Genomic DNA, 12,984 nt, shown 5'->3' with positions numbered 1-12,984 from the left:
ACCAGTGATTGTCTTTCTGCTGTGTCTAACATTATGTCCTCCCTCTGTCTAAAACTGAATCTGTCAAAAACTGAACTACTCGTATTTCCTCCCTCCACTAACCTACCTGTGCCCGATATTGCCATTTCCGTTTGTGGCTCAACCATTACTCCCCAGCAACATGTCTTGGGGTCATTTTTGATTCAGATCTTTCCTTCACTCCTCACATCAAATCACTCGCTCGTTCAGGTCATCTACACCTCAAAAACATCTCCAGAATCAGGACGTTTCTCACCTTTGACTCGGCAAAAACTCTTACTGTAGCTCTTATTCATTCTCGTCTGGACTACTGCAACTCTCTACCAATTGTGCTCCCTCTTACTAAACTCCCCCCTCTCCAATCCATCCTTAACGCAGCAGCCAGGATCATATTCCTCGCCAACTGCTACACCGATGCCTCTTCCCTGTGCCAGTCATTGCATTGGTTGCCCATCCAATATAGAGTTCAATTTAAACTTATCACGCTTACCCACAAAGCGCTCCATGCTTCAGTACCCCCCTACATCTCCTCCCTTGTCTCAGTCTACCACCCTACACGTGCCCTCCGTTCTGCCAATGACTTAAAACTAAAATCCTCCATAATCTAAACTTCCCACTCCCGTCTCCAAGATTTCTCGCGTGCTGCGCCAATTCTTTGGAATGCACTACCCAGAACAGTTTGATTAATTCCCAATATCCACAGTTTCAAGTGGACACTAAAAACCCATTTCTTTAGACTGGCGTATCGCCTCCACACACCATCTGTCCATCCCAGTTTTCCCCCATATTAAAATCTTCTTTAATTTCAGGTTCATACCAACCATGCACTTAATAGCCTCGGTCAGGACTGTACACATACTGGCTGGCGACCAGTCCATGTATTATTATTAGTGTTGAGCGAGCATGCTCGACACTGCTCGTTACTCGCCCGAGCATCACGCTACTCGGGATGTTCGGCGAGCACTGAGCATTTCCGGGTTACTCGGGCGGGAGCTCGGGTCTCCGCCTTGCAGGTTTGGCGGTCTTTACAGAGCCAATGAACATGCAGGGATTGCCAGCCAGTCATGTTGTTTGTGGGCATTACAGTGATTGGCTGGCCGCACAGCGTCACCTCGAGTATTTAAAACCGGGCGCCGCCATCTTGAGCACAGTCGCTCCGGATCAGACCGTGTAGGGAGAGTGCTGCTCAGTTAGGGAGAGATATATAGTGCGAAATTTCCATCCCAGATATCAGGCAGGCAGGCTGTATAGGAGACACAGTGGTTATACCAGCAAACGCTGCATTACAGTCCTGTGTGCTCCTGTTGGTCAAATTGCTAGACCTAGCACCCCAGTCTCAGGGGCCAGGAAAAATGTTTCTTTTTTTCATCTAAATCCTGTATTTTTTTTTTTCTCAGTCAGACTGTCCAAATACGCATCTTATTAACCTTTTGGTATCCCCCCCCCCCCCCCCCAAAAAAAAAAAAATTGAGTGTCTGTGACTGTTCAGACACCAATATATCTGTTTAAAAGAGTCTGGTGTACGCCACATAACTATAACTGTGGTTTTGCAGTTCCACGGGTCAAATCTCTGTATTATCCTGTTTTTGCCATTTTTTGCCGTAAAAAAAAACAGTAATGGTGTCTCACTGATTGTTCAGACACAAATATATCTGTTTGAAAGATTCTGGTGTAGGCCAGAGAAATAGAACTGTGGTTTTCCTCTTCCATGGTTCTAATTTCCTTTTTATTACCCTTTTTCCATTGATAGTGCGAATGTAAGCTATTTTACTTCATTTACAATGGGCAAGGCGCGTGGCAAGGGACGTGGAACTGGAAGTTCTGGTGATGGTGCGTGTAGAGGACTCGGCCGTGGCCAAGGTGAAAATGTGCCACAACCAACAGCCACATCTTGCTCCCACTGACCGAATTACTAGGGAAGCACACTACAACACCAGTATTGCGAACTGATCAGTGTGAACAGGTTATTAATTGGATAGCAGATAATACTTCAAGTTATCTGGGCACCACCACCTCCGGTCTGTCTTCCACACGGTCAAGTTTTAGTAGCCGTGAGTCTCAACCGCATACTCCTCCTCACCCTGATGCTCATTCCTCCCACCATGCCGAGTGTCCCACAGCTGATCCCACACTTGGACACTCTGAAGAGCTGCTCACTGGTCCATTTCCAGATTTGTGCCCCTCACCTGCTCCGCTTGAAGTGGTGGAAGAGGAGATCCCATGTAGCGATGCCCAAATATTTGAACAGCCACGGCCAGAGGAAGTTGACGCTGGCAATTTGTCACAAGAGGTGGACGATGACGAGACAATTGCCACGAAGTGAGGAGGAGGATCGTGGTGCGCAAGTGGAAGAGGAGGTGGTGGATGATCTAGTAACTGACCCAACGTGGAAGGAGGACATGCAGAGTGAGGCCAGCAGCACACAGGGGGAGGGAGGCTGAGTACCCCAACAGGCAGGAAGAAGCAGTGTGGTGGCCGCAGACAGAAGGCAGGCAACCGTTCCCCGTAACACCAACATGAGGGACGTTGCCAGTACAAGCGGTAGGTCTTCCAGAGTCTGGAATTTTTTTAAAGACTCTGCTGATAACCCCAAAAAGGCCATATGTTCCACCTGCCATGCCAGCATCGGTGACAAAACTACCAGCCTGACCACCACCAGCATGATCAGGCACATGGCAGCAAAGCACCCGACTTTGTGGGGCGAAACCCAGGGTCCACGACCAGTGTCAGCGGGTGTCACAACTGCTTCTGCTGTTGTGCGTGTAGTAGAACCCCCTGTTGTGCGTGCAAGGCAATCCCCTGTCCATACTGCATGCAAAGATGCCCCCTCCTCTCAGTCTTCACTTGTTATGGCAGTTTCTCAAGAAACAACATCAACGTCCACGTCCTACCGCAGCGTTCAATTGTCCATATCCCAGAGCTTTGAACGAAAGCACAGATTCGCAGCCAACGCCCCACAGGCCACAGTCCTAAATAAGCACATTTCACGACAGCTTGCGTTGGAAATGGAAATGCTGCCTTTTAGGCTGGTGGAGACGGAATCCTTCCGCAACCTTATGGCGGTGGCCGTCCCTCGGTACCCAGCTGACACTATTTTGCCCGGTGTGCCGTCCCCGCACTACACAAGCACGTGTCCCAAAACATCTGCTGTGCCCTCAACAACGCAGTTACTGAGAGAGTCCACCTGACAAAGGACACGTGGACAAGTGCTTGTGGCCAGGGACGGTACATCTCCCTGACGGCACACTGGGTAAACATAGTGGAAGCTGGGACCCAGTCGGACCTTGGGACGGAACACATCCTCCCCACACCGAGGATTGCGGGCCCTATGTCAGTCAGTTGCCCCCACTGCGCATCATCCTCCTCCTCATGTTCAGCCTCCATCTCAGATATCACCACATCAGTTACAAGCTGGAAGCTCTGCAGTACTGCCTCAGCCAAGCGGCAACAGGCTGTGCTGAAACTCATAAGCTTAGGTGATAAACCTCACACTGCTTGTGAGTTGTGGACAGCTGTGAAAGAGCAGGCAGATCTGTGGCGGAGACCGCTGAACCTACATCCAGGCATGGTCGTGTGTGACAATGCCAGTAACCTGGTGGTGGCTCTGAGGCAAGGCGAGATCACACACGTACCATGCCTGGCTCATGTGCTTAACCTCGTGGTTCAGCGGTTTCTTAAATTGTACCCAGAGTTGCCAGATCTGCTAGTCAAAGTACGCCGCCTGTCAGCTCATTTTCGGAAGTCGGCTACAGCTTCCGCCGCCCTTGCTGTGTTGCAGCAGCGTTTACAGCTTCCGGCACACCGACTGGTGTGTGATGTCCCCACACGTTGGAACTCTACCCTCCACATGTTGCAAAGGATTTGTGAGCAGAAGAGAGCAGTTGTGGAGTACCAGCTGCAACAAGGCCGTCGATATTCAGGTCAGACTCCACACATAAGACCTCAGGAGTGGACCTGGATGTCTGACATATGTACCATCCTGACAAACTTTGAGGAGTCCACCAAGATGGTGAGTGGCAATGACGCCATCATTAGCATCCCACTTGTCTGTCTTTTGCAACGCTCTCTGCAGAGAATTAAAGAGGAGGCACTGCAGCCAGAGTATGATGAGATGGATCAAGAACCCGTAATGGGCGATTACACACAGCCCAGCCTCATCTCATCCCAACGTGCATTGGGGGACAATGAGGGAGAGGAGGAGGAGGAAGAACAGGAGCTGGTATCATGCGCTGTAGACGGCAGTACCTGTACAACTGTCATACAGTCGGTTCAGCGTGGGTGGCCTGAGGACAGAGAGGAAGAGGAGGAGGAGGAGAGCATGGTCAGTCATCATCTTGGTGAGGACACGGAAGTCTTGCCCGTTACCAGTCTGGCATGCATGGCTGACTTTGTTACGCTGCCTTAACCGTGACCCTCGCGTTGCCAAAATGTTGGGTGTCAGTCATTACTGGTTGGTGACACTTTTAGACCCCCGCTACAAGGAGAACTTTCACTCTCTTATTCCTGAGGTGGAGAGGTCTACAAAAATGGGGCAGTACCAGAAGGCCCTTGCTGCAGAACTGTTAAAAAAAATTCCCATCTGAACACGCTAGCGGCAGAGGTCACAGTTCGTTGACCAACCAAGGCGTACAGGCGAGAGAGATGCAACTCCAATCCAGCAGAGGCAGGGGAACACTGTCAACATTCTGGGACAGTTTTCTGAGACCCGCCCAGCTTACAGGCCCTGAGGCGCGGGGTACTCTCACAAGGAGTGGAAAGTTTCAAAAGATGGTGAGTGAGTACCTTGCCGACCGTACCAGCGTCCTCTGTGATTCCTCTGTGCCTTTTAATTATTGGGTATCCAAGCTGGACACTTGGAATGAACTCGCTCTGTACGCCTTGGAGGTCCTGGCCTGACCTGCCCCTAGCGTGTTATCGGAGCGTGTTTTTAGTGCTGCTGGGGGAATTATAACTGATAAGCGCACTCGCCTGTCAACGGACAATGCTGACCCTTATCAAAATGAACAAGGGCTGGATTGGGCCAGACTTCTCTGACCACCAAATGACAGCAGAGTAACAAAGTCAAATCCAGTGTGTTATTTCGGGAGATGTATTCCCATGCACCGCTTCACACCCACACATGGGTATACGCTTCCTCAATTCGGCTTTTTTTTTTGGTCTTCTCCTCATCCTCAACCTCCACCACCACTATACCACCAGGGTGACCGTGGTCCGTGTTGCCAGCATTGCAAGTTCCTCCGTCCTAATTTTTGGCAGCTTTTGCTTGGAAGGCATAGGCAAAGACTATGGGAGACCCACTCCCCAATAATGGGAATAATGTTTTTAATATGCTGTACTGCATGGCTCTTGTAAGGGGCATTAAAACCGTCTTGTTAAACCACTCTGACCTCCACGTCTCTTCCAAGGGGCATTAAAACAGTCTTGTTAAGCTACTGCGACCTCCACCACTTCTCCAAGGGGCATTAAAACCATCTTGTTAAGCTACTGTAACCTCCACCACTCTTCCAAGGGGCATTTAAACCGTCTTGTTAAGCTAATGCGACCTCAACCACTTTTCCCAGGGGCATTGATAGTCTTTTTATTCCACTGCGACCTCCACGTCTCTTCCAAGGGGCATTAAAAGTCTTGTTAAGCTACTGCGACCTCCACCACTTTTCCAAGGGGCATTAAAGCTGTCTTGTTAAGCTACTGTGACCTCCACCACTCTTCCAAGGGGCATTAAAACCGTCCTGTTAAACCACTCTGACCTCCACGTCTCTTCCAAGGGGCATTAAAACCATCTTGTTAAGCTAATGCGACCTCCACCACTTCTCCAAGGGGTATTAAAACAGTCTTGTTAAGCTACTGTAAGCTCCACCAATCTTCCAAGGGGCATTTAAACCGTCTTGTTAAGCTACAGCAACCTCCACGTCTCTTCCAAGGGGCATTAAAACAGTCTTGTTAAGCTAATGCGACCTCCACCACTTCTCCAAGTGGCATTAAAACAGTCTTGTTAAACCACTCTGACTTCCATGTCTCTTCCAAGGGGTATTAAAACCGTCTTGTTAAGCTATTGCGACCTCCACCAATTCTCCAAGGGGCATTAAAACCATCTTGTTAAGCTACTGTAACCTCCACCACTCTTCTAAGGGGCATTTAAACAGTCTTGTTAAGCTACTGTGACCTCCACCACTCTTCCAAGGGGCAATAAAAGTCTTGTTAAGCTACTGCGACCTCCACCGCTCTTCCAAGGGGCATTAAAACAGTCTTGTTAAACCACTCTGACCTCCACATCTCTTCCAAGGGGCATTAAAACAGTCTTGTTAAGCTAATGCGACCTCCACCACTTCTCCAAGGGGCATTAAAACAGTCTTGTTAAGCTACTGTAAGCTCCACCAATCTTCCAAGGGGCATTTAAACCGTCTTGTTAAGCTACAGCAACCTCCACGTCTCTTCCAAGGGGCATTAAAACCGTCTTGTTAAGCTAATGCGACCTCCACTACTTCTCCAAGTGGCATTAAAACAGTCTTGTTAAACCACTCTGACTTCCATGTCTCTTCCAAGGGGCATTTAAACCGTCTTGTTAAGCTACAGCAACCTCCACGTCTCTTCCAAGGGGCATTAAAACCGTCTTGTTAAGCTAATGCGACCTCCACTACTTCTCCAAGTGGCATTAAAACAGTCTTGTTAAACCACTCTGACTTCCATGTCTCTTCCAAGGGGCATTAAAACCGTCTTGTTAAGCTATTGCGACCTCCACCAATTCTCCAAGGGGCATTAAAACCATCTTGTTAAGCTACTGTAACCTCCACCACTCTTCCAAGGGGCATTTAAACAGTCTTGTTAAGCTACTGCGACCTCCACCGCTCTTCCAAGGGGCATTAAAACAGTCTTGTTAAACCACTCTGACCTTCACATCTCTTCCAAGGGGCATTAAAACAGTCTTGTTAAGCTACTGCGACCTCCACCGCTCTTCCAAGGGGCACTAAAACCATCTTATTAAGCTAATGCGACCTCCACCACTTTTCCCAGGGGCATTGATAGTCTTTTTATTCCACTGCGACCTCCACGTCTCTTCCAAGGTGCATTAAAACCGTCTTGTTAAGCTACTGTGACCTCCACCACTCTTCCAAAGGGCATTAAAACCGTCTTGTTAAGCTACTGTGACCTCCACCACTCTTCCAAGGGGCATTTAAACCGTCTTGTTAAGCTACTGCGACCTCCACCACTTTTCCCAGGGGCATTGATATTGTCTTTTTATTCCACTGCGAACTGCACCATTCTTCCAACGGGCATTGCATTTCCTCCTAATTTTAGTCAGCTTTTGCTTTTCAATGCATATGCGAACACTAAGGGAGACCCACTCCCCAATAATGGGTAGAAGGTTTTTAGTATGCTGTAATCCACGTCTGTTTCAAGGGGAATTGCAGTTCCTCATAATTTTTGGAAAGCCTTCCATTCACTGCTTAGGCCAAAAGTGCACAGGAGACCCAGTTGCTATAAATGGAAAAAACTGTTTAGTTAAGGCCTCTGACCTCCATGTCACTTCCAAGGGGCATTGGAGGGCCTCGAAATTTTTGGCAGGCATTGCACTCACTGCATGCCCTATAACTGTGTAGCCAAACCTCTCCTTTTGGTACAGAAACATATCCTACTAGACATGTGTGGTTGACTGGCCTGATATTGATGTGAATGGTCCCTGTTCCTCCTGCTCTTTCTCCTTTGCCACCACCTCATCCATCATTCATCACCTGAAGCTTTGTTTTAACGGGAGTCATAGAACTGGGATAGTAGCAGGAAAACATCCAGCAATCCTCGGAGGAGGTAGGATATGCGCCAAAACGCTGACCACCTCAGGCCTAGCCGCTACTACATACATGCGCTTCCATTCCAAGAAAACAAAGCAGATGCTAACTTCTATCATCATCATCATCATGATGCTCCTCACCTTGGCACTCTCAACTCCCCTGATGGAGAAGCCAGGGCCCACCGGAGGAGTCTGGTTCTCTGGTGGGCTCGTCCAATGCTGCCCTAAAGCAGGCCGTGCTAAGAAAAGTGTGGGGGGATGTTCCAAGGAGAAATAGGGGTGGCTGGGGACCGTTTATGGACACCCGGCCGCCCCCAGGCGGCTGGGAACAGTGTGTGGACACCCGGCCGCGGGGCAGCTGGGGACAGAGTATGGACACCCGGCCACCGGGCGGCTGGGAAGTGAGTATGGATAACTCGTTGCCGAAGCAGCCATGAGGTAGTGGCCAGCTTCAGCCTCCTCCAAACTAAAAGGCCCCATTTCAAGTGCAAGCAAGCAGTATGGTATTGCACCCTGGGGGTGGGTGGGTGGCAGGCTGCATACTTGCGCTTGCATTGCAAGGAATGGGGGAGGTACAATTGAACACTGCCCAGGTACAAGGACTTGCACGGGGATAGCTGCAAGTCTGCATCTTCTGATGCGGAAAGGATGACTTCTGATGGGCACACTTTTAGGCAGTGACCTGGGTGTCAGAGATGCTTCCAGGGGTCTTCCCCATGCTGTTCCCATGTCTTTTCAGCACTGTATGCATGTGTCACACAGCACATGGCCAGATAAGGTTGTAAAATGTTAAAATGACATTTCCCGGTGAATGAATTTGTCACGCTTGAAAGCAATACAAAAGTGCAAAAATGCATAAAAAATGCTACTTGTGAACATAGCCCAAGGTGTGGAGGAGTATTTTTGTTTTTGGTTATTTATTTTACCTTATACACAAGTCTTTACCCTGGAAAGGATGTTCCTTAACATATTTCACAGGAAAACCGTTTCAGTTTAGTTTTTGAACGTTTTATTGTGAGCCCATTAAAGTGGCTTAATTCCTCTGACCACATTGTTGACAGCAGTGACCTGGGGGTCAGAAATGCTTCCTGGGGCGATGCCCATGCTGTCCCCATGTCTTTTGAGCACTGTCACTATCGTTTTGGGCACTTTTTAGGCTTTCTACAGACTGCCGGGGGTGCCGCCGCAAAAATGCTCTGGTCTCCCATAGACTAACATTTGGCTCGTTGCTTGGGTCGAGCACCCGAGTATCACGGCGAGCTCGGCCTGAGCTTCGAGCATTTTAGTGCTCGCTCAACACTAATTATTATTTATCCTATTTAGTATATCAAGGCTGCATTATACAATATATGTACATTCTACCTATTCTCTCCCTCCCATTTCCTCATAGACTGTAAGCTTGCGAGCAGGGCCCTCACTCTTTTCGATATGAGATATGCTTATTCTGTATTGTCTGTATAAGTCCCCCCTAAAATTTGTAGAGTGCTACGGAATATGTTGGCGCTATAAAAATAAAAATTATTATTATTAATAGTCCATGGCCACCAATCAGACCTCCTGCTACCTGCCAACATCCCTAGTGCTAAAGATGAGCCAATAGTCCTGGTACAGGGGCCACGTCAATAGTCCATGACCACCGATTAGACATCTCTGATCTTTTTAATGATCTCTACTGTCCACAGGTTAGGTGTGCAAATGCGGATCAACCATGTCCACTTCAATGGAGCCAAGCTGCAATACCAGAGGCATCCTGTTGACAGGGGTGGTGCTGTTTGTGGAAGAAAGCTGGCATCTTTTTTTTTTTTTTAATCATGTACATCCCCTTTAAGAATGAAAAATTGCAGCTTACATAAGTGATAGGTGACTGACCTTGTAGAGGAGGGTGATCAAATCCTTAAAGGTTTTCAGCTTCTCTCCTTCCAGGGTCTGGTGAGTCGCAAGTTCCACACGAAGGAGATAATGTAAGGCAGACTCCAGGTCTGCGGTGTACAACTTGGACCTAAGAAATGACAAAAATATCAGGACTGCAATAAAATCAGATGACATCAGCAAAGACTTAGTTTGGAATTGCAGCTCAGCATTAAAGTGAATGAGGCTGTGCTGTAATACCAAGCACGGCCTATCAACGAGGGTGGCGCTGTCTCTGTTATACAACCTTTACAGATGGTTGTGGGGAGAATATTAGTGCTCAATATATTGTAATGGAAGAATTAATTCATCAGAGCGGAGCAGCCTTACTTGTCATAGTCCTTCCAGGCCACGTCTTCCTCCTTGTCCTCCTCGGGCAGTCTATCCGGTAGTGCAGAATGAGCTCCGGCTTTCTTCCTTACACCCGGCAAGGACTTTAAATGGGAGGAGAATACAGAACGCAGCGGCTTCACACTGTCATTGGGAGAGCGACAAAAATCATGAAGAAATATTTGCCTGTAGCTCAGATGAAAGGTCCAGGCAACAAATTATGGAGACATTGGGCCTCATTCATCAAAACTGTCTAAATGATGGTTTATAGCGGTACTAATACTGTATATGTACTGTATGATGACAAGTAAAATAATTATTCTGCTGTAAACTGTTATTTGGCGTTCAATAAAAGTTTATTGATTAAAAAAACAAAACAATAAAAAAAAAACTGTCTAAATTAAGAACAGACCTGATAGAAAAGTGTCAGGACACACAGAGTGTCAGGGAAATATTAAGAAAATATTAACAATTTCTCCCAAACCCCTCTTGCCTCTCACCTCTCTCTTATCCACCATTTGTCACAAGAGGAGAGCTGACAGTCCAGCATCTGTCATCTGTCTCTCTGCAAATTATCACCTACAGCAGAAGTAGCTTAAACAAATGCTGGAACACTAGAGGTGCCACCAACCCGATTAAAATGAGAGGGTCTTTCCCCCTGGCAGAGGCAGGGGACAATTAGACACAGGCTGCGATCAATTTACGTGTAGCCAAGGAAATTCTATTCCCAGGACGTCAAAGGGAATTGAATAGAGTCCCAGGCCATCCGGCACAGATACGAAATATGGAATAGCTCAAGTTCCATAATTCCGATAATAATTGGACCAATATTTTTAGTGACTGGGTCTGCTAGGGAACAATATGGATATTTTCCCGTCGCCATAAGCCCCTCCGTGGAGCTGTAGCGCAAAAGCACCAGAATAACGGATCGCAGCTACGCCATGTGTGGTCTCTAAATGAAGGTAAATTCACAACGGAAAATATGGTATCACTTTTGGGCTTCTGGGATCTACCAGCGATAAGTTATCCCAAAAACCAGATATCTTACTAAAAGTATGCAGGCTAGAGCCCAGCCCCTGTGATGTCAGGACAGGGGGTGTGGGGGCAGATTCCCCCTTCAGCATAAAAGAATCTGCTGAGCTTGGAGTAGTAGTCATTGCGGGAGTTATATTTAATATAGCAACGGATCCTGTTTGCTGAACGGTCAGAGGAGAGCTCCCCTCCACCTATACCGATTCGTCCCTGCGATCTGTATAGAGTAAGTTTCTTCTTTAATCTTGTTTATTTTGTGTAACTGTATATTCTGCATTGCAATGTCCCCTTTTGTAAAATCTGGTATATTTTTCATAATACTGCCTCCCTTTTAAATTAAATATAAAATTTAATAGTTGTTTCTTTTGCTCTGTAATTGTCCCCTCCCCCAAAGCCATATACGCTACCAGAAAGCAGGCGTCCGGCCAGGCCTATATTATACACTGCTCAAAAGAGTAAAGGGAACACTTAAACAATACAATGTAACGCCAAGTCAATAACACTTCTATGAAATCTACCTGTCCAATTATGAAGCAACACTGATTGTGAATCAATTTCTCCTGAATTGTGCAAATGGAACAGACAACTGGGAGAAATTATCGGCAATTAGCAAGATACCCTCTATAAAGGAGTGGTTCTGCAGGTGGTGACCACAGACCATTTCTCTGTCCTCATCCTTTTTGGCTGTTGTTTTGGTCACTTTTTCATTTTGCCATTGCTCTCACCCCTAGAGGTACAGTAGCATGAGGCGGAGTCTACAGTACAACCCACAGAAGTTGCTCAGGTAGTGCAGTTCATCCAGGATGGCACATCAGTGCGAGTTGTGGCAAGAAGGGTAGCTGTGTCTGTCAGCACAGTGTCCAGAAGCATGGAGAAGATAACAGGAGATGTGGAGGGAGCCATAGGAGAGCAACAACCCAGCAGCAGGACCGTTACCTCCTCCTTTGTGCAAGGAGGAACAGGAGGAGCACTGCCAGAGCCCTGCAAAATAACCTCCAGCAGGCCACAAATGTGCATGTGTCTGCACAAACGGTTAGAAACCGACTGCATGAGGGTGGTATGAGAGCCCGACGTCTACAGATGGGGTTGTGCTCACAGCCCAACACCGTGCAGGACGCTTGGCATTTGCCACAGAACACCAGGATTGGCAAAGTCGCCACTGGCGCCCTGTGCTCTTCACAGATGAAAGCAGGTTCACACTGAGCACATGTGACAGACGTGACAGAGTCTGGAGACGCTGTGGAGAGCAATCTGCTGCCTGCAACATCCTTCAGCATGACCGATTTGGCAGTGGGCAGTAATGGTGTGGGATGGCATTTCTTTGGAGGGCCGCACAGCTCTCCATGTGCTCGCCAGAGGTAGCCTGACTGCCATTAGGTACCGAGATGAGATCCTCAGACCCCTTGTGAGACCATATGCTGGTGCGGTTGGCCCTGGGTTCCACCTAATGCAGGACAATGCCAGACCTCATGTGGCTGGAGTGTGTCAGCAGTTCCTGCAAGATGAAGGCATTGAAGCTATGGACTGGCCCGCCCGTTCCCCAGACCTGAATCCGATTGAGCACATCTGGACATCATGTCTCGCTCCATCCACCAACGTCACGTTGCACCACAGACTGTCCAGGAGTTGGCGGATGCTTTAGTCCAGGTCTGGGAGGAGATCCCACAGGAGACCATCCGCAACCTCATCAGGAGCATGCCCAGGCATTGTAGGGAGGTCATACAGGCACGTGGAGGCCACACACAATACTGAGCCTCATTTTGACTTGTTTTAAGGACATTACATCAAAGTTGGATCAGCCTGTAGTGTGTTTTTCCACTTTAATTTTGGGGGTGACTCCAAATCCAGGCCTCCATTGGTTAATAAATTTGATTTCCATTGATGATTTTTGTGTGATTTTGTTGTCCGCA

General features: G+C 47.9%; 1 protein-coding gene across 1 annotated transcript in view; it reads right to left on the bottom strand.

Annotated features, from left to right (window-relative positions):
- Positions 1–12,984, bottom strand: part of QSOX2 (quiescin sulfhydryl oxidase 2) — a 69,895-nt gene that overhangs the window by 25,148 nt on the left and 31,763 nt on the right. The window contains exons 7-8 of the mRNA XM_073640147.1: positions 10,043–10,186; positions 9,674–9,803 (exon numbers count right to left, since the gene is read on the bottom strand). Of these exons, the coding sequence (XP_073496248.1) occupies positions 9,674–9,803; positions 10,043–10,186 (274 nt within the window). The remainder of the gene's footprint in view (positions 1–9,673; positions 9,804–10,042; positions 10,187–12,984) is intronic.

Source organism: Phyllobates terribilis, unplaced genomic scaffold (assembly GCF_046119375.1).
Source record: "Phyllobates terribilis strain yellow unplaced genomic scaffold, ASM4611937v1 Scaffold_7__3_contigs__length_470593459, whole genome shotgun sequence".
Lineage (NCBI taxonomy): Eukaryota > Metazoa > Chordata > Amphibia > Anura > Dendrobatidae > Phyllobates > Phyllobates terribilis.
This window is presented reverse-complemented; position numbering and strand designations above follow the sequence as displayed.